At 46.2% G+C, this 22,415-nt stretch overlaps 2 protein-coding genes across 9 annotated transcripts; both read right to left on the reverse strand.

Moving 5' to 3' along the window:
• Positions 1–6,506: 6,506 nt before the first annotated feature.
• Positions 6,507–9,902, reverse strand: Nupr2 (nuclear protein 2, transcriptional regulator). 7 transcript variants are annotated; one of them, XR_007975056.1, is made up of 4 exons: positions 9,412–9,897; positions 9,029–9,211; positions 7,398–7,446; positions 7,012–7,252 (listed from the first exon to the last, which is right to left on the reverse strand). XR_007975056.1 is itself a non-coding variant. In XM_052168518.1 (2 exons), the coding sequence occupies exon 1, from the start codon at positions 9,742–9,744 to the stop codon at positions 9,433–9,435; it is 312 nt and encodes a 103-aa protein (XP_052024478.1). In that variant the 5' UTR covers positions 9,745–9,902; the 3' UTR covers positions 7,012–7,252; positions 9,412–9,432. The 7 variants fall into 7 exon arrangements, 2 of the variants coding, with proteins under 2 accessions (XP_052024478.1, XP_052024476.1); XR_007975059.1 differs by lacking the exon at positions 9,412–9,897 and adding an exon at positions 6,507–7,003 and having other exon boundaries at positions 7,131–7,252; positions 7,398–9,211; XR_007975058.1 differs by lacking the exon at positions 9,029–9,211 and having other exon boundaries at positions 9,412–9,902.
• A 4,157-nt stretch (positions 9,903–14,059) lies between these two features.
• On the reverse strand, positions 14,060–20,962 carry LOC127672987 (coiled-coil-helix-coiled-coil-helix domain-containing protein 2-like). 2 transcript variants are annotated; one of them, XM_052168487.1, is made up of 4 exons: positions 20,848–20,962; positions 17,584–17,833; positions 16,772–16,922; positions 14,060–16,020 (listed from the first exon to the last, which is right to left on the reverse strand). In XM_052168487.1, exons 1-4 carry the CDS (start codon positions 20,919–20,921, stop codon positions 14,201–14,203), a joined length of 2,295 nt encoding a protein of 764 aa, XP_052024447.1. In that variant the 5' UTR covers positions 20,922–20,962; the 3' UTR covers positions 14,060–14,200. The 2 variants fall into 2 exon arrangements, with proteins under 2 accessions (XP_052024447.1, XP_052024448.1); XM_052168488.1 differs by lacking the exon at positions 14,060–16,020 and adding an exon at positions 16,528–16,577 and having other exon boundaries at positions 20,848–20,950.
• Between the last annotated feature and the right edge of the window lie 1,453 nt (positions 20,963–22,415).

The following is a 22,415-nucleotide window of genomic DNA, read 5'->3' on the forward strand; positions in this document are numbered from 1 at the left end:
ATTCTGGGGATCAAGGCTCTTATGCAGGACAGGCATTTTAGTTTCCACTCTAACAACTTTTAAAAATTAGAATGGATTCTGTAAAATGAATTCCCACAGGACAGTTTTAAGCCGATATTTGGAATCATGTATGTGTTTCTCTTGTCTGTGAACGCAGTCTTAAAAGCTAAATTAAGACAATTCCTCTCATGTATCACTACCCATTTTAGCTCCTTTTTCAATAAAGGATTCTGTGGAGAGCTCTTGGTGCCACTTCAAGACTATTGGCAAAAATCTGACATTGGGCTAGGAAGAGGAAGTAGGCTCAAGATCTCCATCATTTCAACGAGTCCCTAAATACCATGTTTGGTGGGCTGCCTTGCCTGAGACTTGCAAACTTCCCTCCTTCCTCTGGGAGGAGACGTTTTAGTTCAGAGGAAGCAGCTTTGCAAGGGGGGAGACAAACGCTGAACTCAATCACATGGCGATGACTTGGAGAAAGAGCTGCTTGGGGCTGGAGAGATGGCTCAGAAGATAAGAGCACTGGGTGTTCTCCCAGTGAACCTGACTTCAACTTCCAGCAACCACATGGTAGGTAGCTCCCAACCATCTGCAATGAGATCTGATGCCCTTTTCTGGCATGCAGACAAAATTGTGTATACATAATAAAATTTTAAAAAGTGAGTGAGTGAGCAGGCCAGACCTCTTAAAAATGGTATCTATGAGCCAGAAGGTTGTTGTGCATGCCTTTAATGCCAGCACCTGTGGGCAGGTGAATCTCTGAGTCACGCATGTGTTGCATGTGTTGAGAGCACGAGTACTTGTGGAAGTCAGAGGGCAAATTTTAGGAGTCCGTTCTCTCCTTGAATCGTGAGGGCTCCAGGGGTTGACCTGGGGTCGTCAGGTGTGGCAGCTGACCCCTTTATCCACCGAGCTATCCATGCTACCCCAGGGCAGAATTCTTCAACAGGACCACTTTTGGTTTTTTTGCATTTGTTTTTTACAGAGAGACAGGGTTTCTCTGTATAGCTCTGGCTGTCCTGGAACTCACTCTGTAGACCAGGCTGGCCTCAAACTCAGAAATCTGCCTGCCGCTGCCTCCCAGAGTGCTGGGATTACAGGTGTGTGCCGCCAACGCCTGGTTAACAGGACTACTATTGAATAGTCCTTGATGAATCAAGGGAGCAAGTTGTGTCTTTGTTTGCTTGTTTTGTTTTTGTTTTTTCAAGACAGGGTTTCTCTGTGTAACAACAGCCTTGACTGTCCTGGAATTGATTATGACCAGGCCAGGCAAGTCCCGAACTCATAGAGGTCCAAGTGCCTCTGCCTCCTGAGTGCTGGGACTAAAGGTGTGCACCACCACTGCCGACCTTTCCAGACTTCCTTTTAAGGCTTATTTTTAGTTTATGTGTGTGAGCAATGGTTCTCAACCTGTGGGTGGCAAACACCACTGTCTGGCTGCTGTGCTGTTATTAAGGCTGTGAGCATTTCAGGAGGAGGAGGGGACAGCAGTTATAAAGACTCCCAAGGGTACGTGATTTAGACGTGACAATTGGGTTGAAATGCTTGTCATGTTTTTGGCTATGTGGTGTTGGGGATTGAACATCAGGGACTGGGAGCATATTAAATAGCATTTGTGCCGACTATGTCATAACCTGGATTTCTGTGATATGCTTTTAGCATACACACAGGTTGAGAACCGATGCTTATACACATAAAAATAAATAAGCCTTGTTGGGGTTGAGGGAGCAGGTGAGATGGCTCAGTGGTTAAGAGTACTGGCTGCTCTTCCAGAGGTACTGAGTTCAATTCCCAGCAACCACATGGTGAGCCACGACCAACTATAAAGGGATCTGATGCCCTCTTCTGGCCATCGGGTGTACTTGCAGGCCGAGAGCTCAGGTTTTTTTGTTTTTGTTTTTGTTCTTTTTTAAAGTGTGGGAAGCCAGGCAATGGTGGCTCACACCTTTAATCCTAGCACTTGGGATGCAGAGGGAGGAGGATCTCTGTGAGTTCCAGGCAGCCCAGTCTACACAGTGAGTCGCAGGACAGCCAGGGCTACCCACAGAAACCCTGTTTCAGGGGGAAAAAAAATCTTGAAAAAGGCCACATCACCTACTCATCCATTGGCATGAGGAAAATGAGCCTCTGTTAAATATTTTCATTTTCACAAATATTGTTAAGCCCATTGTGTACATGTATTGGTGGTACATGTCTTTAATTCCAATATTTTTCTAGAGATTGGCGGATCTCTGCGAGTTTGATGCCAGCTAGGGCTACAAAGGAAGGCCTTGCCTTAAAACAAAATTATGAACTAGTTTACACATACTTTTTATCATACCCCAGAGATAAATCCTAGGTAGAGCTGAACATGAAACCGTCCCTGTTGCCCTGACAACAGGAGCATAATTGCTAGGACCAGGTCACTTGGTTTACTTCCAGGTGATCTCTGCGTGTCACTTACACCATACTTGTTCTAGGTTCCTTTCTGTTGTGAAAATAATCTGGAAAAAAAAAAGGCGACAGGAAAGGGTTTCTTTGGGTTACACTTACGGGCCCTCAGTCAGGGGAAGAACTCAAGCAGTAGCTTGAAGCAGAAGTCACAGAGGAAGGATGCTTGCTGTACCACTTCACCTACCTACTTGTTACATTTGAGGGTTTTACTATATAGCCTTGGCTGGCCTGGAACCCAGTATGTAGACCAGGCTAAGCCTCAAACCCATAGTAATCTTGACTCTGCCTCCAAAGTGTGGAGATTAAAGCCATTAAAGACACCAAGACAGGTTGAGCTAGTTTATACAGTCCCATGCCACCTTCCCAGGGAATGGTACGGCCCACGGTGGACAAGGTTCTTTCTACTCAGTTACGGAGACACCTTCCCACTTCCCACCTCCAACCGCCTTTGCTGGTGTGACAGTCTTACCTAGGGATTCCTCCCTGAGGCTTTCTCAGCCAACTGCTAGACTCTGCCAAATTGAGCATTAAATCTAACTAGAGGCCTGGAGAGACTGCTCCGGGGTTAATGATAGTGTTCTGTAGTTGCAGATGGCCTGCCCTTGGTTTAGCGTACCCACAGCAGACAGCTTACCACTAACTGTAATAATTGCAGTTCCAAGGAGATCCAGCATTCTCTTCTGGCTGCTAGGGTTACCAGAATACACATGGCATATACACAGACAGACACTTACCAAAAAAACTTGGAAATTATGAGAATCTCATTTTTTTAAGATGGGGGCAGCATTTTTTTAAAATGTGGGCAGCAGTACCCATGTCAAAGAACTGTTATGAAACAAGAGAAGAGAACCCAGCCACTGTTGAATATAGCCTACTCTTAGTGTTGGTACAGGGTCTCACACACTCCAGCCTGGCCCTCAAGTCACGATCAATGACGATAAACTTCTAATCTTTGGATCTGTAACTCCCAAGTCCTAGAACTATAGGCACCTGCTACCTACCGCATGCACAATTAATTAATGCCGGTTCTGTGGCTTGAATCCAGAGCACCGTGCAAACTAGACACACTCTCTACCAACTGAACTTCATCTCTAGTTCCGACAATATCTTATTGTGATGCATATTAAAACCTTCAGCCAGATGGGCGGTGGTGGCACACGCCTTGAATCCCAGTACTTGGGAGGCAGAGGCAAGCAGATTTCTGAGTTCGAGGCCAGCCTGGTCTACAGAGTGAGTTCCAGGACAGCCAGGGCTATAGAGAAACCCTGTCTCTACAAAACAAAAACAAAACAAAACAAAACCCTTCAGCCTGGTGCCAGGCAGTGGTAGCGCACGCCTTTAATCCCAGCACTTGGGAGGCAGAAGGCAAAGGGATCTCTGAGTTTGAAGCCAGCCTCATCTACAGATCCAGTTCCAGGACAGCCGGGGCTACACAGAAAAACCCTGTCTTGAACAAAGCAAAAGAAAACAACAAACATCAACATAAAAACCTTCAGCCTGGTGTGGTGATGCACAACATTTAATTTTAACACGCAGAGGCAGAGGAACAGAGGGGCAGCGAGGCAGAGAGGCAGAACGGCAGAGGCAGGCAGATCTCTTGTGAGTTCTTGGTCAGCCCACCAGTTTAATAGCAAGTTTTAGGACAGCTATAGTTATACAGAGAGACCCTATCTCATTCTCTCCCCTAAACCAAAACAAAAACCAAACTTTCAGAAATGACATTTGGGTAGAATTCTTTCTTGTACAATATCCTACTTTGGGTCTCCCCATTTCACTGTTTGTGGTGGTGGTGGTGGTGAGGTGTGTGTGCCCTTCCCCACCCCCTCCACGCATTCACGTCCATGAGGGCACCCATGCAGAAGCCAATATCAACATAGATATTGCTTCCTTAGGACACATCTATCCTTTTTTTAATGGCAGTGTTTCTTGCTAGTCTGAACACATACATTAGGCTATGCTGGCTACTCAGTGAGCCCCAGGGATCTGCCTCTACCTCCCAAAGGGTGGAATTTTAAGTGTGGGCCATTACAACTGTCTTAGTCAGGGTTTCTATTCCCACACAAACACCATGACCTTGAAGCAAGTTGGGGAGGAAAGGGTTTACTGAGTTTACACTTCCACGCAGCTGTTCATCACTAAAGGAAGTCAGGACTGGAACTCAAGCAGGTCAGGATGCAGGAGCTGATGCAGAGGCCATGGAGGGATGTTTCTTACTGGCTTGCTTCCCCTGGCTAGCTCACCTGCGCTCTTATAGAACCCAAGACTACCAGCCCAGGGATGGTACCACCCACAAGGGGCCCTACTCCCCGACTACTAATTGAGAAAATGCCCACAGCTAGATCTCATGGAGGCACTTCCCCAACTGAAGCTCCTCTCTCTGTGATAACTCTAGCCTGTGTCAAATTGACACACAAAACCAGCCAGTACAACTGACCCCTTGTCAACTTGACACACATCATCATTAAGCCTCAATCATTACTTCCGTATTCATCTCCAAGATCTAAATAATGTTAAAAGTCCCAGTCTCTACATATTAAAAGTTCAAGCCCTTTAAAATATCCAATATCTTTTAAAATTCAAAGTCTTTTAAAAATTCAGTCTTTCTTTTTTTTGTTTTTTGTTTTTTTTTTTTTTGTTTGTTTTGTTTTTTTGAGACAGGGTTTCTGTGTGTAGCCCTGGCTGTCCTGGAACTCACTTTGTAGACCAGGCTGGCCTCAAACTCAGAAATCTGCCTGCCTCTGCCTCCCAAGTGCTGGGATTACAGGCATGCACCACCACACTCGGCTTAAATTCAAAGTCTCTTAACTGTGGGCTCCACTAAAATACTTTCTTCCTTCAAGAGGGAACAATATCAGGGCACAGTCACAATCAAAAGCAAAACTCAAAACTCCAGTGGTTCAATATCTGGGATCCAACTCACAATCTTCTGGGCTCCTCCAAGGGCTTGGGTCACTTCTCCAGCTCTGCCCTTTATAGTACACAGCTTGTCTTCTAGGCTCCAGCTGCCTGTACTCCACTGCTGTTGCTGTTCTTGGTGGTCATCTCATGGCACTGGCATCTCCAAAACACTGCTGGTTTCCGCTGTAACTAGGCTTCACCAATAGCCTCTCACAGGCTCTTTTCATGGTGCCAAGCCTCAAATCCTATGCATGACCCCTTAAGTCCTAGACCATCAATTGCAACTGAGGTTGCACCTTCACCAGTGGCCTTCCACGGCCTCTCAGTGCCGAGCCTCAGCTGCTCATGACCCCTTCATGCCTTCAAAACCAGGACCACCTGTATGACTCTTAAACATTACCAAGTCCAGTCACAGCACAAGGTACAACCTTGGCTCTCTCTGGAACAGTCTCTCTGGAATACAGCCTCTCTGCTCTCAGAAAACACTTCTCAGAAGATTTCACCTCAATGATGCTGGTCTCTTCTTTTTTTAATACAAATTTTTTAAAATATTTATTATTATATCTAAGTACACTGTAGCTGTGTTCAGATGCACCAGAAGAGGGCATCAGATCTCTTTAGGGATGGTTGTGAGCCACCATGTGGTTGCTGGGATTTGAACTCAGGACTTTCGGAAGAGTAGTCAGTGGTCTTAACCACTAAGCCATCTCTCCAGCCCCATGCTGGTTCCTTTTTAATCACTGCTGATTTCTTAGCTCCAGCTAAACCAGCATCAATAGTCCCAGTAATGCAAAGGTTTTGCTTTAGTAGTTCTGGTATCTTGTTAATCACAGCTGATTCTTTAGTCCTAGCTAACCAAAACTACAGAATCTTCATAATCAAAACATCAATTGCCCTGATAAGAGTCTTTAAATTTCCCTCTGAAATTTTACAAGCCAGGCCTCCATCTTCTGCACTGTTCTTAACATTATCTTCAAAGCTCCTACAGAACATTCCACAGAGCTCTTAATATCCCAATGGCTCTTCTAACTCAAAGTTCCAAAGCCCTTCCACAGTCCTTCCCCCTAAAACGGACAGGGTGTTATAGGAATACCCCACTATGCTGGTACCAATTTGTCTTAGTCAGGTTTTCTATTCCTGCACAAACATCATGACCACAAAGCAAGTTAGGGAAAAAAGGGTTTATTGAGTTTACACTTCCATACTGTTGTTAATCACTAAAGGAAGTCAGGACTGGAACTCAAGCAGGTCAGGAAGCAAGAGCTGATGTAGAGGCCATGGAGGTTTGTTCCTTACTGGCTTGCTTCCCCTGGCTTGCTCAGCCTGCTCTCTTATAGAACCCATGAACACAAGCCCAGAGATGGCACCACCCACAAGGGGCCCTCCCCCCTTGATCACTAATTGAGAAAATGCCCCACAGCTGGATCTCATGGAGGCACTTCCCCCAACTGAAGCTCCTTTCTCCATAACTCCAGCCTGTGTCAAGTTGACACACAAAACCAGCCAGTAAAACACCCAACTTTTCAAAAACATGGCTTTTAAGGATCGAACTCAGGTCCTTGGGCTTTTTGCTGCAATCACTTTAGCAAACCAGTTACTCCTGAGCTTGTGATCTCTTTATATGTCAGAGCCCAGATAGTTGTGAACTGGAGACCGGTTAACTCCACAGTAACTGGGGGGGGGGGGGGGAGGAGGGGAGGGAGAAAAAGCCAGAAGAGTTAAAATACATTCTTGCTGTTCTCTTTTAATTGAAAAAAAACCTAAAAAGGCACATCCACTAGGAAACTACTTCTACTTACTTAATAATTAATTAGTGAAGAAAAAGACTAGAACAGTAAACCCTGTCAGAAAGTCCAGTTGACCAACACGGAGGACCTTGGTTACAGTCGGAAAATACTTTTTATCAGGTCTTTCAGGTTTCCTGTAGGAAATAAGACAGAAACAAAAAAAAAAAAATCAATGACTCTCCCACGTCTTAGGAAGAGCACTAGACACTAGAAGTTATTTGTTTTCTCTCATCTGGAGATGAGGCGTGTCACTCTAGCTCATGGGATTCTGAAACTCACAATAATGCCCAGGCTGGACTCCAACTCAAGATCCTCCTGTCTCAGGTTCCTGAGTGAAAGGAAAAGAGGTCAAAGTCACTAGTAGGTTGTTTTGTGCATATATGTGTGTGTGTGAGAGTACACTGTCGCTGTCTTCAGGCACACCAGAAGAAGGCATCCCATTACAGATGGTTGTGAGCCACCATGTTGATAATTGAACTCAGGAACTCTAGAAGAGCAGTCAGTACTCTTAACCGCTGAACTATCTCTCCAGCCATATATTCATATATATTAAGATGGCGTCTGGCTGGCCTATGACTATGTGACTAAGGATAAGGACAGCCATGAACTTCTTGGGTTCTCCCGCCTCTGTCTCCCTAATACTAAGATGTGGGTCCTATTTCCACCGTGCTAGTGATTGATCCCAGAGTCTTATTCTTACTAAGTGAAAACTATCAACTGAACTGTGGTCTCAGCCTCCCTGTTTCCCGTCTCCTGTAGCTCAGGCTGGCCTCATACTACCTAGCCAATGATCTTGAACTTTTAAATGTCTTTTTCATTTTTATGTGTCTAAGTGTTTGCCCGCATGTCTGTGTGCGATATGCACACAGCGTCCTCAGAGGGCAGAACAGGGCGCTGAGTCTCCTTGAACCTGAGCTACAGCAGGTTGTGAGCCTCTAATACAGGTGCAGGGATATTAAAAAGCAAGGCCTGCAAATGCTCTGGACTGCCGAGCCATCTCTCAGACTTCTGACCTTGAACTTCTGACCCCTGCTTTCACTTTGCTAGTTCCAAGAGGCACAGAGGTATGCATTATCACCCCCAGTTTCTGGTTTCCTGGTTTTTGGTTCCCTCAACTCCACACAAACTAGAGTCATCTGGGAAGATACCTCTATTGTCAGACTGGCCTGGGGACAAGTCAGTGGGGGGCATTTTTCTCAGTGATTGGCACGAGAGAGCTCAGCCCGCTGTGGGATGGCATCACCCTGGGCTGATGGCCCTGGGAGGTAGGAGGAGAACGGGAACCTCTTTGGACTGTGCTTCAGTTCCTGCCTCCTCCGGGTTCCTGCCCTGACTTCAGGAAGCACTGTGTAAGGTGAGATAAACCCTTTCCTGCCCAAGTTGCTTTTTTGGGGGGGGAGGTGGGCTTCGAGACAGGGTTTCTCTATGTAGTCCTGGAACTCACTTTGTACACCAGGCTGGCCTCGAACTCAGAAATCCACCTGCCTCCGCCTCCCAAGTGCTGGGATTAAAGGCGAGCGCCACCACTGCCCACTGCCTGGCTTCAAGTTGCTTTTGTTCCAGGTGTTTATTACAGCAATTGAAAGCAAGCAAGGGGGGGGGGGGCAATTTTGTTTTGGGACAGTGCCTCAGAGGGTGTTCCTGGTTGACCTCAAATTCCAGCAGTCTCCGGAGGCCAGAGGCAGGAGATGGATTCCAGGTGTGAGCAACCCTGCCGGGATGTATTGCCTCAAGCATTTCCCTGTATTTCCAATGTAGACTTTTCTCACACAATGGCAAACTTTCCAAATGGTCCACACTTTCGCCAGCAGCCAGGAAAGCCCTGGGGTCAGGGTTGGGGAGCCAGTGCAGTTATGACTAATGCCGGGAAGTCTCAGAAGCAGATGACAGGTGAACATGGTTGTACAGACCTGTCATCTCAGGACTAGAGAGGTTGAGGATTGCCACAGACACCATGGCATCCTGGGCTAGAACGGGGATCACCAATAAAACCAAACAACACAGCAGGGAATCATGCCCCATGCTTGAAATTTCAGCATTTGGAGGCAAACGCTGGAGGGTGACGAGTTCGAGGTCAGTTTAGGAGACAGTGTCTGAAAAAGAGAAGAAAAGAGACGAGAAGAGAGAGAATTAGGTATTGTGGCGCATTGTCTTATCATCACAGTTCTTGGAAGCCTTATGCAGGACAATTTGGAGTCCAAAGTCATCCTCCGCTACACTGTGAGTTCGAGGCCGGCCTGAGATGTACATTCTACTCCCTAACCCCCACCGATGGGGCTCGGCCTGCCCGTACCCGCTCAGGCGTGGCGTGTGCTCAGGCGAGGCGAGTGCGCGGCCGCGGTTGCAGCTGGCGCTGGCGTCGCTTGCGCTGCCCGTTGAGCAGTATCTGCGCCACCTTGCGCTCGTGGCCGCCGGGCACCGGGTAGTTGGTGCGTAGCTGCTGCTCGCGCCGCGTCCGGCCCTTGCTGCGTCCGGCCCCGGAGGCCGGGAAGTCACGCAGGTAGTAGTAGTCCAGGCACTCGTACAGCTCCTCTTCGAAGGCGACAGTGGGCAGCGCCTCCGGCGGCGGCGGCGGGCGGGCTCGAGTCCGCGGGCGGGAGACAGAAGGACGAGCTGGAGGGTCCATCGCCGATGCGCTCCGCCCGCCGCCGCCGCTGGCTACTCCGGCCGGAAGGCCCCGCCCAGCTCTCCTATTGGCTCCGCTGTAGGACCCTCTGTGACCTCACAGGGGGCGTGGCTTCCATGCTTTGTTCCAGATCCAGAATTGTGTTTCTTCTTGGGATCCCGAATTGTAAACAAGTATAATAAACCTGGTTCCGTTAAAAACCTGAAGGGACGGAACAGGGGAATGTGACTCAGTGGGTAGAGTGCTAGCATGCACAAAGGACTGGGTTCCATCCCCAGCACTGTATAGGTCAGATGTGGTTGTGCACCCTTATAATCCTAACACGGGGATAAAAGACCAGGACCCGTGGCCAAACGTATTTGCTAGCCTATTGTGGGTTAATTTTTGCAAAAGAAAAATGGCTTGCTGAATTGCTTTCTCTTTGTTCGTGTGACAAGAAAATTCTCTTTTCGACAATACTTTTTCACCGTTATAACCAAATGCTTGGCAATAATCAGTTTAGGAAAGGTTATATTTTGGCTCACTGTTTAAGAATACAATCAGCTAAGAAGGCACGGTGGGCAGGATCTTGAGGCTACTTATTCATATTTGCATTCATCCATCAGGAAGCAAAGAAAGGGAAATTCTAGCATCTTGTTTGCGTTTTTTTTTGGTACCCTCTCCATTTTTATTCACGTTCCCAGCCTACTGGATGGTGCTGCAACATTCAGGGTGGGTTGTCTCTCCCCAGTCTATAATCTCTGGAAATTCCCTCAACAACTTCACCCAAAGGAATACCTCATAAACTGAGAAGACAGACTTCCTTTTTTTTCTTCTTTTTTTTTTTTTTTTTTTGGTTTTTTGGATTTTGGTTTTTTTTTTCCCCCGAGACAAGGTTTCTCCGTATAGCCCTGGCTGTTCTGGAACTCACTCTGTAAACCAGGCTGGCCTCCAACTCAGAAATCCGCCTACCTCTGCCTCGCAGAGTGCTGGGATTACAGGTGTGTGTCACCACCACTGCCTGGCCTGATGAACTATTTGAATGTCCCCCACATAACCCTTTTAAAGAAAAACAATCATTAATAGATAGCATCCTTAAAGAAACACGGATATTGGACTTAACAGACAAAGCATTTTGAGGATTGATCCCAGGGTCTCTAACGTACTAAGCACTACCACTTTGCTAATCCTCAGGCCAACAAAGACCAGCCAGGTTTATCGGTGTACAACCATAATCTCAGCATTTAGGAAGCAGAAGCAAAGGCAGGCAGGTCTCTGTGAGTTCAAGGCCAGCTTTGTTTACACAGTGAGCTCCAGGCCAGCCAGGACTACATAAATGAGACCTTGTCTTAAAAAAAACAAATGATGTTAGTTAGACTCAGTGTGGTAGTGGTGGTGGCGGTACATGCCTGTGGTCCTAGCTCTCAAGTAGTTGACACAGGAGGATTATCTCAAGTTCCAGGCTAGCCTGGGCTGCAAGGTGAAATCTTGTTTCAAAAAGAAAAAAAAAGAAGAAAAGAACAGTCCTCCACACATACAATCAAACCCCAAGAATGCTGACAAAGCTAACGAAAAAGCATGGACAGAATTAAAGATGGCATGCTTGTGATCCCATTACTCAGGAGGGTGAGGCAAGCAGATGTCTGCAGGTTCGAGGCCAGCCTGGCCTGGAGAGTTCTAGGACATCCAGGGCTACACAGTGGAAACACTGTCCTGAAAAAAAAAAGTTAAAGTTAAAGGAAGACCAATGTATGAGCATCTGTAAGGTCTATCACAGATAGGGATACATAGGGATACATAGGGAGACAGTCGCAAAACCCGCAGTGACATGACACGTACTGGTCATCCCAGCACTGATGGCTAGAGTTGTTTAAGGTCATTCTTAGTTGTATATTGAAACAAGGAAGTCAGCTGGGCAGTGGTGACACATGCCTTTAATTCCGGCACTTGGGAGGCAGAGGCAGGCGGATTTCTGAGTTCGAGGCCAGCCTGGTCTACAAATTGAGTTCCAGGACAGCCAGGGCTATACAGAGAAACCCTGTCTCGGAAAAAAACAAAACAAAAAACAAAAAAGTGAAACAAGGAAGTCTGTGGAGATGGCTAAATGGGTAAGTGCATTTATTGCTCAAGCCCATGCTCGAGGGTGTGTGTGTGTGTGTACATGTGTGTACACACAGACACACAAATAAAAATAAAGACAGCTGTTTGAGGTCTAGCAGATGGCTTAATGGATCTAGAAGCATTTCTGGGACTGGAGAGATGGCTCAGTGGTTAAGAGCACTGACTGTTCTTCTGAAGGTCCTGAGTTCAAATCCCAGCAACCACATGGTGGCTCATGGCCATCTGTATGGAGATCTGAGACCCTCTTCTGGTGTCAGCTACACCAGGTAAAGTAAAGGCAGCTACAGTGTACTCACATATAATAATAAATAAATCTTATGCCGGGCAGTGATGGCGCACGCCTGTATTCCCAGCACTCTGGGAGGAAGAGGCAGGTGGATTTCCGAGTTTGAGGCCAGCCTGGTCTACAGAGTGAGTTCCAGGACAGCCAGAGCTATACAGAGAAACCCTGTCTCAAAAAAAAAAAAAATTCTTTAAAAAAAAAAGCCCTTCTATACATATCTGATGCCCCAGCTTCATTCCCAGATGGCGTAAGGTGGCAGAACACACACCCACATCAAACTTACTCGTTTACTCTAAGTGGTACTTTGGTTTGAATGAGATTTTTCAACCCCCAAGAGTTTTCCTCAGAGCTATACACACAGATAGATGCACAAGAACGCACACTCATACAACTCACTCATTTATTGTTCATGGTAGTTAAAGTCTCTCCGTAGAAGTTCGTCTTTTTGTTGTTGCACGGTTTCTCTGTGTAGCCGCCGAACTGGCTTTGAAAACCAGGCTGGCCTCGAACCCAGAGATCTGCCTGCCTCTGCCTCCCAAGTGTTGGGATTAGAGATGCGCACCACAATGACCAGCCCTTTTAAAAAATTCTTTCATTTGTTTTGAGACAGGGTCTTACTCTAGCCCTGGATGGTCAGGAACTCTGCAAAGGCTGTGTCATCACATCTGGCACTAGAGGTGGTCTTTGTTGCCTATCCTGTCGCCGTTTACTGACTCAGTTTACCAACCTTGCATCCTACTTACAGTGGAGGCTGGGAGCTCTCAGCATCCTGAGGCAGCCACTCCGCCAACTGCTTGCTGCTTCCAAGCCATGAAGAACTTAACCCCCTCTGAAACTGTAACCCTGAAGAAAGACTTCTATAAGTTGCCTCGGTTGTGGTGTTTTCATCACAGGAACAATACAGTACCTAATACAGTTGGTTTCTAGACAGGGTCTCACTGTGTGGCTCTGATTAGCCTTGAACTCAAAGGCCCTTCTGCCTCTGCCTCCCAAGTGCTGGGATTAAAAATGTGCAACACCATACCTGGCCCAAATAAATGAATACAAAAATTAAAAATTAGCTGTTTAAATTAACAGTGTGGTTACATCTTCTGATGGATGCTACTTATACAAGGTCCTCCCAATGCAGGAAAGAATCTAGGCTAATATATGTGCTAGCAAGTTTTTGTCAACCCATCACCAAAGAGAATTATCTGAGACAATTGAGAAAATGGCTCCATTAAGATTGTCTGTAGGGCATTTTTTAAATTAATTTTTAATAATTAAAAAATAATTAAAATAATTAATAATTAAAAAAATTATTTGGGGGTGGAAAGATGGCTCCGCACTTAAGAGCACTGGTAGCCTCCCAGAGGTCCGAGTTCAAATCCCAGCAGCCGCATGGCAGCTCACACCTGTCTGAAGTTCCATCTCCAGGAGTTCTGACATCTTTACACAGATACAGATATGGGCAAAGCCCCAGTGCTCATCAAATGAAAAGAATGAAAAAGATGTAGTTAGTTCATGTGTTTTGCCTGCATGTGTATATGCCTGCATGAAACATGCAAAAAGATTTAGTTAGTTCATGTGCATGACCGTTTTGCTTGCACGAGTGTATGTGTAGCACATGATGTCTGCCGCCTGGACGTGGGAAGAGGACAGCAGATCCCCTGGAACTGGATTTATGGATGGATCAGAGGCTCTCAACCTCCCTAGTGCTGCAATCCTTTAATACATTTCCTCATGCTGTGGTGGTGACCCCCCCAGCCCTAAGATAATTTTTCCTTGCTAGTCAATGTAATTTTACTGTTATGAGTAGTGTAAATAAGATATGCAGGATGTATTTTCATTATTATACATTGAACATAAATAACCAAAGTATAGTGATTAATCACAAAAACAATTGTACTTATATATTGTAAAATCTTTTTTTTTTTTTGCAGGTTTTCTCGGTGGAAATATTTATTACTAATTACAAAGGCATGAGATTTTGTCTTGAAGCACAGTATAGCACGCATGCACGGGTGATAGTCTTAACATGATGATGTAAACTACACTGTTACATTTCAGGACACTTCGTAAAAAATGTCACCATCAGTGCGAAGGTTGAGACTGCTTCTTTCTCACCAGCTCTGAAATCCTCGGGGTGGTCTTCGCAAGGGCACAGCGAAGATCATCCTCCACGACAAGTCTACTTCTGTACTTAGACTTGATAACCAACAAACTGGAGAGCCCCGTCTCACAAAGATATGTCGTTGGAAATGGGAGGAGGAGGCGCAACACGCTCTCTGACAGAACGGGGTATGACTGCAAACACTTGACCCAGAACTGTGTGACAGGCATTGTGGCGAAATCGGCTCTCACCGCATCGCTGTTAGTGAGTTTGATGAACTCCTCTTGAGCTGTCTCAGGGACATCTTCAGCTTTGACTGTGAACGGGCTCCTGGCGAGTGTGAATGGGACCTCAGGGAGATTTGGAAAGTACCAGGAAATTTCACCTGCAAGCATGTCCCAGTGTTCTTTCACGGAAATCACCACTGTCATCCTTTCGTGCGGTTCAATGTCGTGTTCCTCCAGGAAAGTGCCTAAGGTGGGCAACATGTAAATTTTATTTTCATCCAGTTTTTTTTGCCAGAGCTGAAGTTTCATTTGGAACGACTGGAGCTTTTCCGACAAATCGAGGCATGTGGAATTCGGTCCTTGCAGTGAGAAGTTTAACTCGTTCAAGATGGTGAAAATATCAACCAAATAAGCTATCTTCTGCAATTCACTTCTATCACTGAAAAGTGCTTCGAACTGCCGTATTGCTTTCTGATTAAAAAACATTTTGAGTTCATCACGGAGCTCAAAAATACGTTTTAGAACTTTGCCTCTCGACAACCATCTCGCGTCAGTATGAAGCAGCAGGGCTTTGCTCGGAGCATCTAAATCACTGGACAGTTGCAGAAACAGTCGGCTGCTCAAAGAGCTGGCTTTTAGGAAACTGATGGAACTCAGGACACTTTTCATGACTTCCTGTAAGTCTTGCGGCAGCGTCTTCATTGCTAATGTGTGCAGATGAATCATACAATGAGCTCCAATGGCTTTTGGGGACTCATTTAGGACCAAACGCTGAAACCCAGATTGACATCCCAGTGTGGCTGGAGCGCCGTCTGTACAAACACCACAGATGCTTTCCCAAGAGAGCTTATGCTGTCTCAGAAAGGAGCCAAGCCCCTCAAATACATCAAGGGCAGCAGCTGTCCTTTCAAGAGGTCTGCAGAAAAGAAACTCATCTTTAAAGTCACCATCATTAATATACCTCACGTAAACCATTAATTGTGAGCAGTTTGCAATGTCTGTCGATTCATCGAGCTGGATACTGAATATTGGAAGTGGAGCAGATTTAATTTCCTGGATTACCTGATCAAGAATATCAGCAGACATGTCGTGTATTCTTCTTCGGACAGTGTCGTTAGATAAGGAAACTGCACTCAACTTTGTAACAAATTCGTCTCCGATCATGACTTGAACACTGTCTTTGGCCACCGGGAATAGTAAATGCTCAGCAAAGGTGTGAGGTTTCATATCTCTGGCGATTCTGAGGGCCACCAAATAGGAAGCTTGCACAGCTGCCACATTCTGTTTGTAGGACTTGCTGCCGGTGTCAGGTCTGGCTTTCTTGAGTCCATCAGCCTTGCTTCTGAAATAGTTGGTGTCCTTGCCGGCAAAGCTGGAATGCTTGCTTTCAAAATGGCGTTTCAGTTTGTTTGGCTTCATAGATTCCGCCGACAGAACCACCCCACAAATGACACACTGTGGTCTCTCAATTCCTATTGTGATGGTTGAGGTAAAACCATACTGTAAAAAGCCCTCATTATATTTTCTTCTCTTAACGTTCCTTTCTCCATGATCCACTGCCCTGGGATGGTCCACTAATGAAAACAATGCACAATGACAGCTTTAATAACACCAAAGACAATACATAACATAGCTCAGTCAATGTAGTACATTAGGATTTCCTATGATTTACCATTTTCTCTCTACGTGTTTCTGTGGTTTTGTTTTGTTTATATACCTGTTATTATCACAAGGAGAAAGGATTCAGCAACCATAGCTGAATATATTTTAAAAAACAATTCACGCCAGGCTACCTTTTAATCCCAGCACTCAATCCCAGACAGCCTGATCTCTGTGAGTTTGAGGCCAGCCTGGTCTACAGAGTGAGTTCTAGGACAGCAAGGGCTACACAGAAAAACCTGATCTCAAAAATCAAATCACACACCACCACCACCATCGAACAATCAGCATCCAAACTAAGTTCCTGTGATTATTTTTTGTGCAGTACTTGATGACTTTACATTTACCCAGTAATTACAACTCATAAAGTGTCCTTTTACCTCCAATAATCCTGCTTTCAACACGGTAGCTGCACTCCTCAGGTGGGACTGGTCCACTTAGTACATTATGGTGCCAACCCTGTCACATGCACCTGTAATTGACCATGGTGTATGTGACCGGGTTGGTGAGCTGATGTCATCTCACTGCTGAGTACACGGGGATGAAATCCTATGAAAAGGTCTTTCACCTCCCAAGAGATCTCAACCCACAAGCTATAAGCCACCCACTACCCTACGGGGTTCAGGACATCACCCCACCCCCCCAGCAGAGGGACAAGTCACCTACCATTTGCAATCCTGCACTGCCGCAGCACCTCGTTGAAGCCCTCACAGAGCTTCACATCACTCTGGTTCTGAGCACACTCCAGGAACTGCTTGATCTCTAGAGAGCAAGGTCCAAAAGACTGCTGGTTCTGCAGCTGGGCTCCCTGGGGCTCCTGCAAAGACACAACGTCTTGTGTTGAGATGAGAAAACATAGGGCATCGAGCAAGGGCAGCGCCCGCACACCAGGAGCTGGGGACACAACTGGAGAAAGGTGCCAATTTAGTGCCACCCAGGACCATGGCAGTGAAAACGAATTAAAGAACAAAGATGTCCTCGCCAACTCAAAACCAAAAGACAAAACACATGCCAAACCACAGCATCTGGAGCATAAACAGGAATGGGTTTGAGTCTCCAAAAGCAACAATTGGGAACTCAGAGTAAGTATAGTTAAGATAAATACCTAAAGCCATGAGTTCAAGGCTAGCTTAAGTGAGATCCTCTCAAGATGTGCCCATGGAGAGACTGATCAACCATTGGCTGTCTTCCCTTGACCACGCCCTTATTTCCTGGAGACAGAACTTCTCACTGAACCAGAAACTACTTATTTCATCTCAACAGGCCAGCCAGCCCTGCTGTGGGAACTGCCTCCACCCCACAGTGTATGCATGCACACAAGCCATGTATGGCTAGGCCTGACTTTTTGTGGGTTCACGGGATTTGAACCCAGGTCCTCAAGGTATCAGAGTAAACGCTTATTCATAAAAGATGCTTGCCAGCTGCCAACTTAGCTCAGCAAACAAAAGCACAGCAGGAGAAGCTGCCCCCAATCTCACCTGGTAAGTGATGTCGGGCTTTGCAGGCTCAGCACTACCACCTCCGCTGAAGCCCCCAGTGATGGCGTGACCCAGGGTGTGCCCCACTGCAGAGCCCACAGCCACACCGGCTGCAGTGGAGGCCATCTGGGCCATCAGGCCTGGCTGCCGGGGTGCAGCGGCAGGTGAGCCAACTGCAGATGGTGCAGCTGCTGCCGGAGGCTGAGCTGCAGGTGCTCTTCTGGGAGCGGCCCTCACCTGAGGGGCCCGGCTGGAAAAGAACAAAACCCTCATCAGTTCCTAGACAACTGGCTTTGGAATCTACTGAAGAGAACAAACTGGGCCAGGTGGCACACACCTGTAATCCCAGCACTGAGAAGGCAGAGATGGGGCGAATTAGCAGGGGAAGGTCACCCTCAGCGACACAGTGACTTATTTCCTCTCCTACATGTCGTATTATTAGTTTATTAAGATTATAATAATTATGAGCCGGGCGTGGTGGTGCACGCCTGTGATCCCAGCACTTGGGAGGCAGAGGCAGGCGGATTTCTGGGTTCGAGGCCAGCCTGGTCTACAAAGTGAGTTCCAGGACAGCCAGGGCTATACAGAGAAACCCTGTCTCACCCCCCCCCCCAAATTATAATAATTACAGCATCTTTTGCTCCAATATCACCCCTCCAAACCCACACACATATAACCCCTCCTCAACTGTTGATTTCAAATCTGTGGCTCTTTTCTCATTGTTACTATATGCATACATGTATACATGTATGCATTTAGTAAACACACTCCTGAATATAATCTGCCTCAGTGTGTATGCTATTTGGATGAGTGTGTTTTCAGGGCTGACCGCTTGGTATTAAATAACTAACTGGAGTGCTCTAGCTGGGGGAAGCTATTTCTCCTACTCTGGGCAAGCATTGTTTTCTTTATGCAGGGCTGAAGATTCTGGCTTTCCACTGAATCCTCTGGAATATCTATTCTCATCCCTGTTCTTCTACATTTTAAGGCCAGCCTGAGAATAAATATCCTCTTTTCAAAAAAAAAAAAACAAAAAAACAAAAAAACCCCAAACAAACAAACAAAAAAAAAACCCCCACCAACCAACCAAAACAATACCTAACATCCTAACTTTGATACTAAACTAGTATATTCAGACTTCCCAGCCTTAACCAGTGCTAGAATCACAAGCCATCTGTCACCTTGCCTGGCTTAATTTTAATTCTTTTTATTTTATTGTATTTTATATGTGTGATTATTTGCCCTCATGTACATCTGTGGATCATTACACCTGAAATTGGAGTTACAGATAGTGTTGAGCCAAACCTGGGTCCTCACAAAGAGCAATCAATGCTCTTACTATAGAGTGACCTTTCCAGTCTCTCTCTCTCTCTCTCTCTCGTTGATGTTCTTGTTGTTGTTGTAGACAGGGTTTCTCTGGGTACACTTGGCTGTCCTGGAACTCACTCTGAAGACCGGGTTGTCTTGGAGGTCAGAGATCCCAAGTGCCCCAGGAGTCTTTTCCCTTACAGGCCTGTGACACCACCTCCTGGTGTCATTCCAAATCTTTAAACACCCATATCATACACATACACTGAGACATGGCTCAGTAGCTAGGACCGGATACTGGGTCCCACGGGGACCATGTTCAGTCCCCAGCAGCTCTTAACCACCATTCTACACCTCTGGCCTTTCAAGGCTGACACCGCGACTTCATTTATACATCCCCACTTACAGGCAATAAAGCTGCGAAGATCCCCAGAGGGTTTATTTATTCCAATATTAGACAGCTACTTTGTGTACCAGGGTATTTCGGGCCATGGGAGGCAGAGGCAGATGGACCTCTGTAAATTCAAGCCTATCCCTGTCTACACAGTGAGTTCCAGGACAAGAACTCCAGAGCGAGCAAATAGCTTTCATTTTATTCCTGTCAGTATCAAACAAAATGTCATAGTATTAAAGAAGAAATATCAGACAGGTACTGCCATGGACTCCAGAGGTTCTACATCTTCCTGACTATATAATAATCCCTTTAATACAGTGCCTTATGTTGTAGTGACCAAATATAAAATTATTTTCCTTTCTACTTCAAAAGTCATGTTGCTACTGTTATAAACCATCATGTAAAGTTTCTTGGAGCTGAAGAGTTAGCAACCCCAAAGGTTTTGACCAAGGAGTCTCCCTAACCTAGTTAACATCTGAATTAACATTTAGGGCTGGGGGAGGGAGAAGGGGAAGGGGGGGGGGACGATGGTGACAAAATGCCTCAGGGAAGTGTCCCTGCAACCACTCCTGACAACCTGAGTTTGATCCTTAGAACTCACAAGGTGGAAAGAAACAGCCAACACCATAAACTGTCCTGTGACCTTCACTGTGAGGGTTCAGGGGGCTCGTCTAAGACCGAATTTACAAAATTACAGTTATTATGAAGCAACAACTTTTTTTTTATGATCAGTGGTCCACCACAACATAAATTGTATTGAAGGGTCACAGCATGAGGAAGGTTGAGACCCGTAGGACGGTGGTGGCCCACGCCTGTAATCCCAGCACTCTGGGAGGCAGAGGCAGGTGGATTTCTGAGTTCGAGGCCAGCCTGGTCTACAGAGTGTGTTCCAGGACAGCCAGGGCTACACAGAGAAACCCTGACTCGAAAAAAAACACCCCCCCCCCAAAAAAAAAAAAACAAAAAACAAAAACAAGGAAGGTTGAGACCCGTTGCAATAGCGTGTTTACAACTAAGTGTTAGCTATCCTGTACCCAAACGGTGGAAGGAGAGAACTCTAAACACACACACACACACACACACCGGGAAATTTTCTTTTCTTTATCCTTTTTTTCCCTCTTCTATAGACCTTTAAACCCTGTAATCTCAGCCCTGGAGAAGCGGAGTCAGGAAGGAAAAAAAAAAAATCAAGGAAGGCTAGCCAGGCTTATAAAGTTCTAAAGTTCAAGGTTAGCCTGAGAGACTCAAAACCACAGTAAGAAAAACCAAACCAAAGCAAACCAAACCAAAACACCCAAAAGAGCTTGACACCCATCATTCATTCTTCCCCGCCTCTTCGTAGACTACGCCCTTCCCCCAACCAATCTAGGGGAAAGGTCACGTTTCAGAGTCCGCTCCCGGAGCGCACCGACGCGTCCCTCTCCTCGGGGAATCCTCCTCCCCAGTAGCGGATCCCTTCCGCAATGCTCGCTCCGTCTCGCCACCGGTCGCCTTCGCAGCCCTCAAGCTACAGAACCTCGCCCCGGCCGCCCGCGCTCGGTCCCCAGCCCCGAGGGTCTCACCTGGCCGGAGGAGTCACCCGGGAAGTGCGGCTTCGGCTTCCACGCGGCATCCTAGACGTCCGAGTGTTCAGCATCCAGACACAACAAGTTCGGGAACGCCCACGGGCATCTAGCAAGGAGGGAGGAAGGTGGAAGGCGGGTTCTCCGCTCATAGCCAATTAGAACCCAGGAGAAGCACGAGCGCTGAAGGTCATTGGACGAGCAAGACATCAGTAAAGCGCAACGCCTGGAAGTTGCTTGGCGACAGGGCGCTGTAGCTAAGGGGAAGTTCCTGAGGTTGCTCTCTCTTATCTTGCTTGTCCTGGGATGTATGGTTAGGTTTTTTTTTTTTTCTTCCTACGGATGACTGGCTTCCTCCACTACCGGGCTGCCCTTTGATTTTGAGATCCTTCTGCCTCAGCATCTCAAGTGAACTGAATTGGGAGATTACCCGCATGTGCTGCCACGCCCACTGTGTTAGCACTTGTTGAACCTGAAAATTGCACGGATGCAGACAAAATTCACGATTATCTAATCAAAAGCAAGCTTTATTTATTTATTTATTTGCTTGTTTATTTATTTTGGTTTTTGGTTTTTTGAGTCAGGGTTTCTCTGTATAGCTCTGGCTGTCCTGGAACTCATTCTGTAGACCAGGCTGACCTCGAACTCAGAAATCCTCCTGCCTCTGCCTCCCAGAGTGCTGGGATTACAGGCATGTGCCACCACTACACTTTATTTTAGAGGTACATCCGGGACTGGATATACCTCATCCTCATCCTAAACTGGGATTTTAGAGAACAGGCCCTTACTGGCCTTTTGGGGTTCCTTTTATGGGGGAGAGTTAAAGGTTAATAGAAAACAGCTGTAAGCATGTTCACAGAGGCCAGAGTATTGACTGTTAGAGATTGTTAGAAAAATACAATGAAACAGGAAGACAGGGATATACATCATATAAATGAGGTCCCTTTTTTTTTCTTCCAGATTACATCAGATTTAAGAATCAGAAAGTTAAATAGAAACCTAGTTTCATAAAGTATGGGGCTTAACATACTGGGTTCCTTAATTTGCAAGGTATGGGCACTTAATACAATGTTCTTTTTTTTTTTTTTTTTTTTTTTTTGGTCTTTTTGGAATTTTGTATTTTTGTTTTTTTTTCGAGACAGGGTTTCTCTGTATAGCCCTGGCTGTCCTGGAACTTACTCTGTAGACCAGGCTGGCCTTGAACTCAGAAATCCACCTGCCTCTGCCTCCCAGAGTGCTGGGATTACAGGCGTGCGCCACCACTGCCCAGCACAATGTGGTCCTTAATTTCAAAAGTATATGGACTTGGCACAATACCCCTTGGTTGCAGTGTATGATCCTCTATTTTGGTCTCATAGTCTCATCTTGGTCTGTTTAGCCCTTTCAAATACTTGACAAGAGAGCAAGCACTGCTTGATGTTGTTGTAGGGAGAGCAGGATTCTGGTATTGAATATCAGGAGGGTGATAAGGTTAATAATGCCCCGAGAAAACAGAGCTCAAGTATTATGATTAATAGGAGAACCATCAAGGGGCCAATGAAGGGAGAGAATATCTTAGCCAGGAGGGC

Source organism: Apodemus sylvaticus, chromosome 22 (genome assembly GCF_947179515.1).
Source record: "Apodemus sylvaticus chromosome 22, mApoSyl1.1, whole genome shotgun sequence".
Taxonomy (NCBI): Eukaryota; Metazoa; Chordata; class Mammalia; order Rodentia; family Muridae; genus Apodemus; species Apodemus sylvaticus.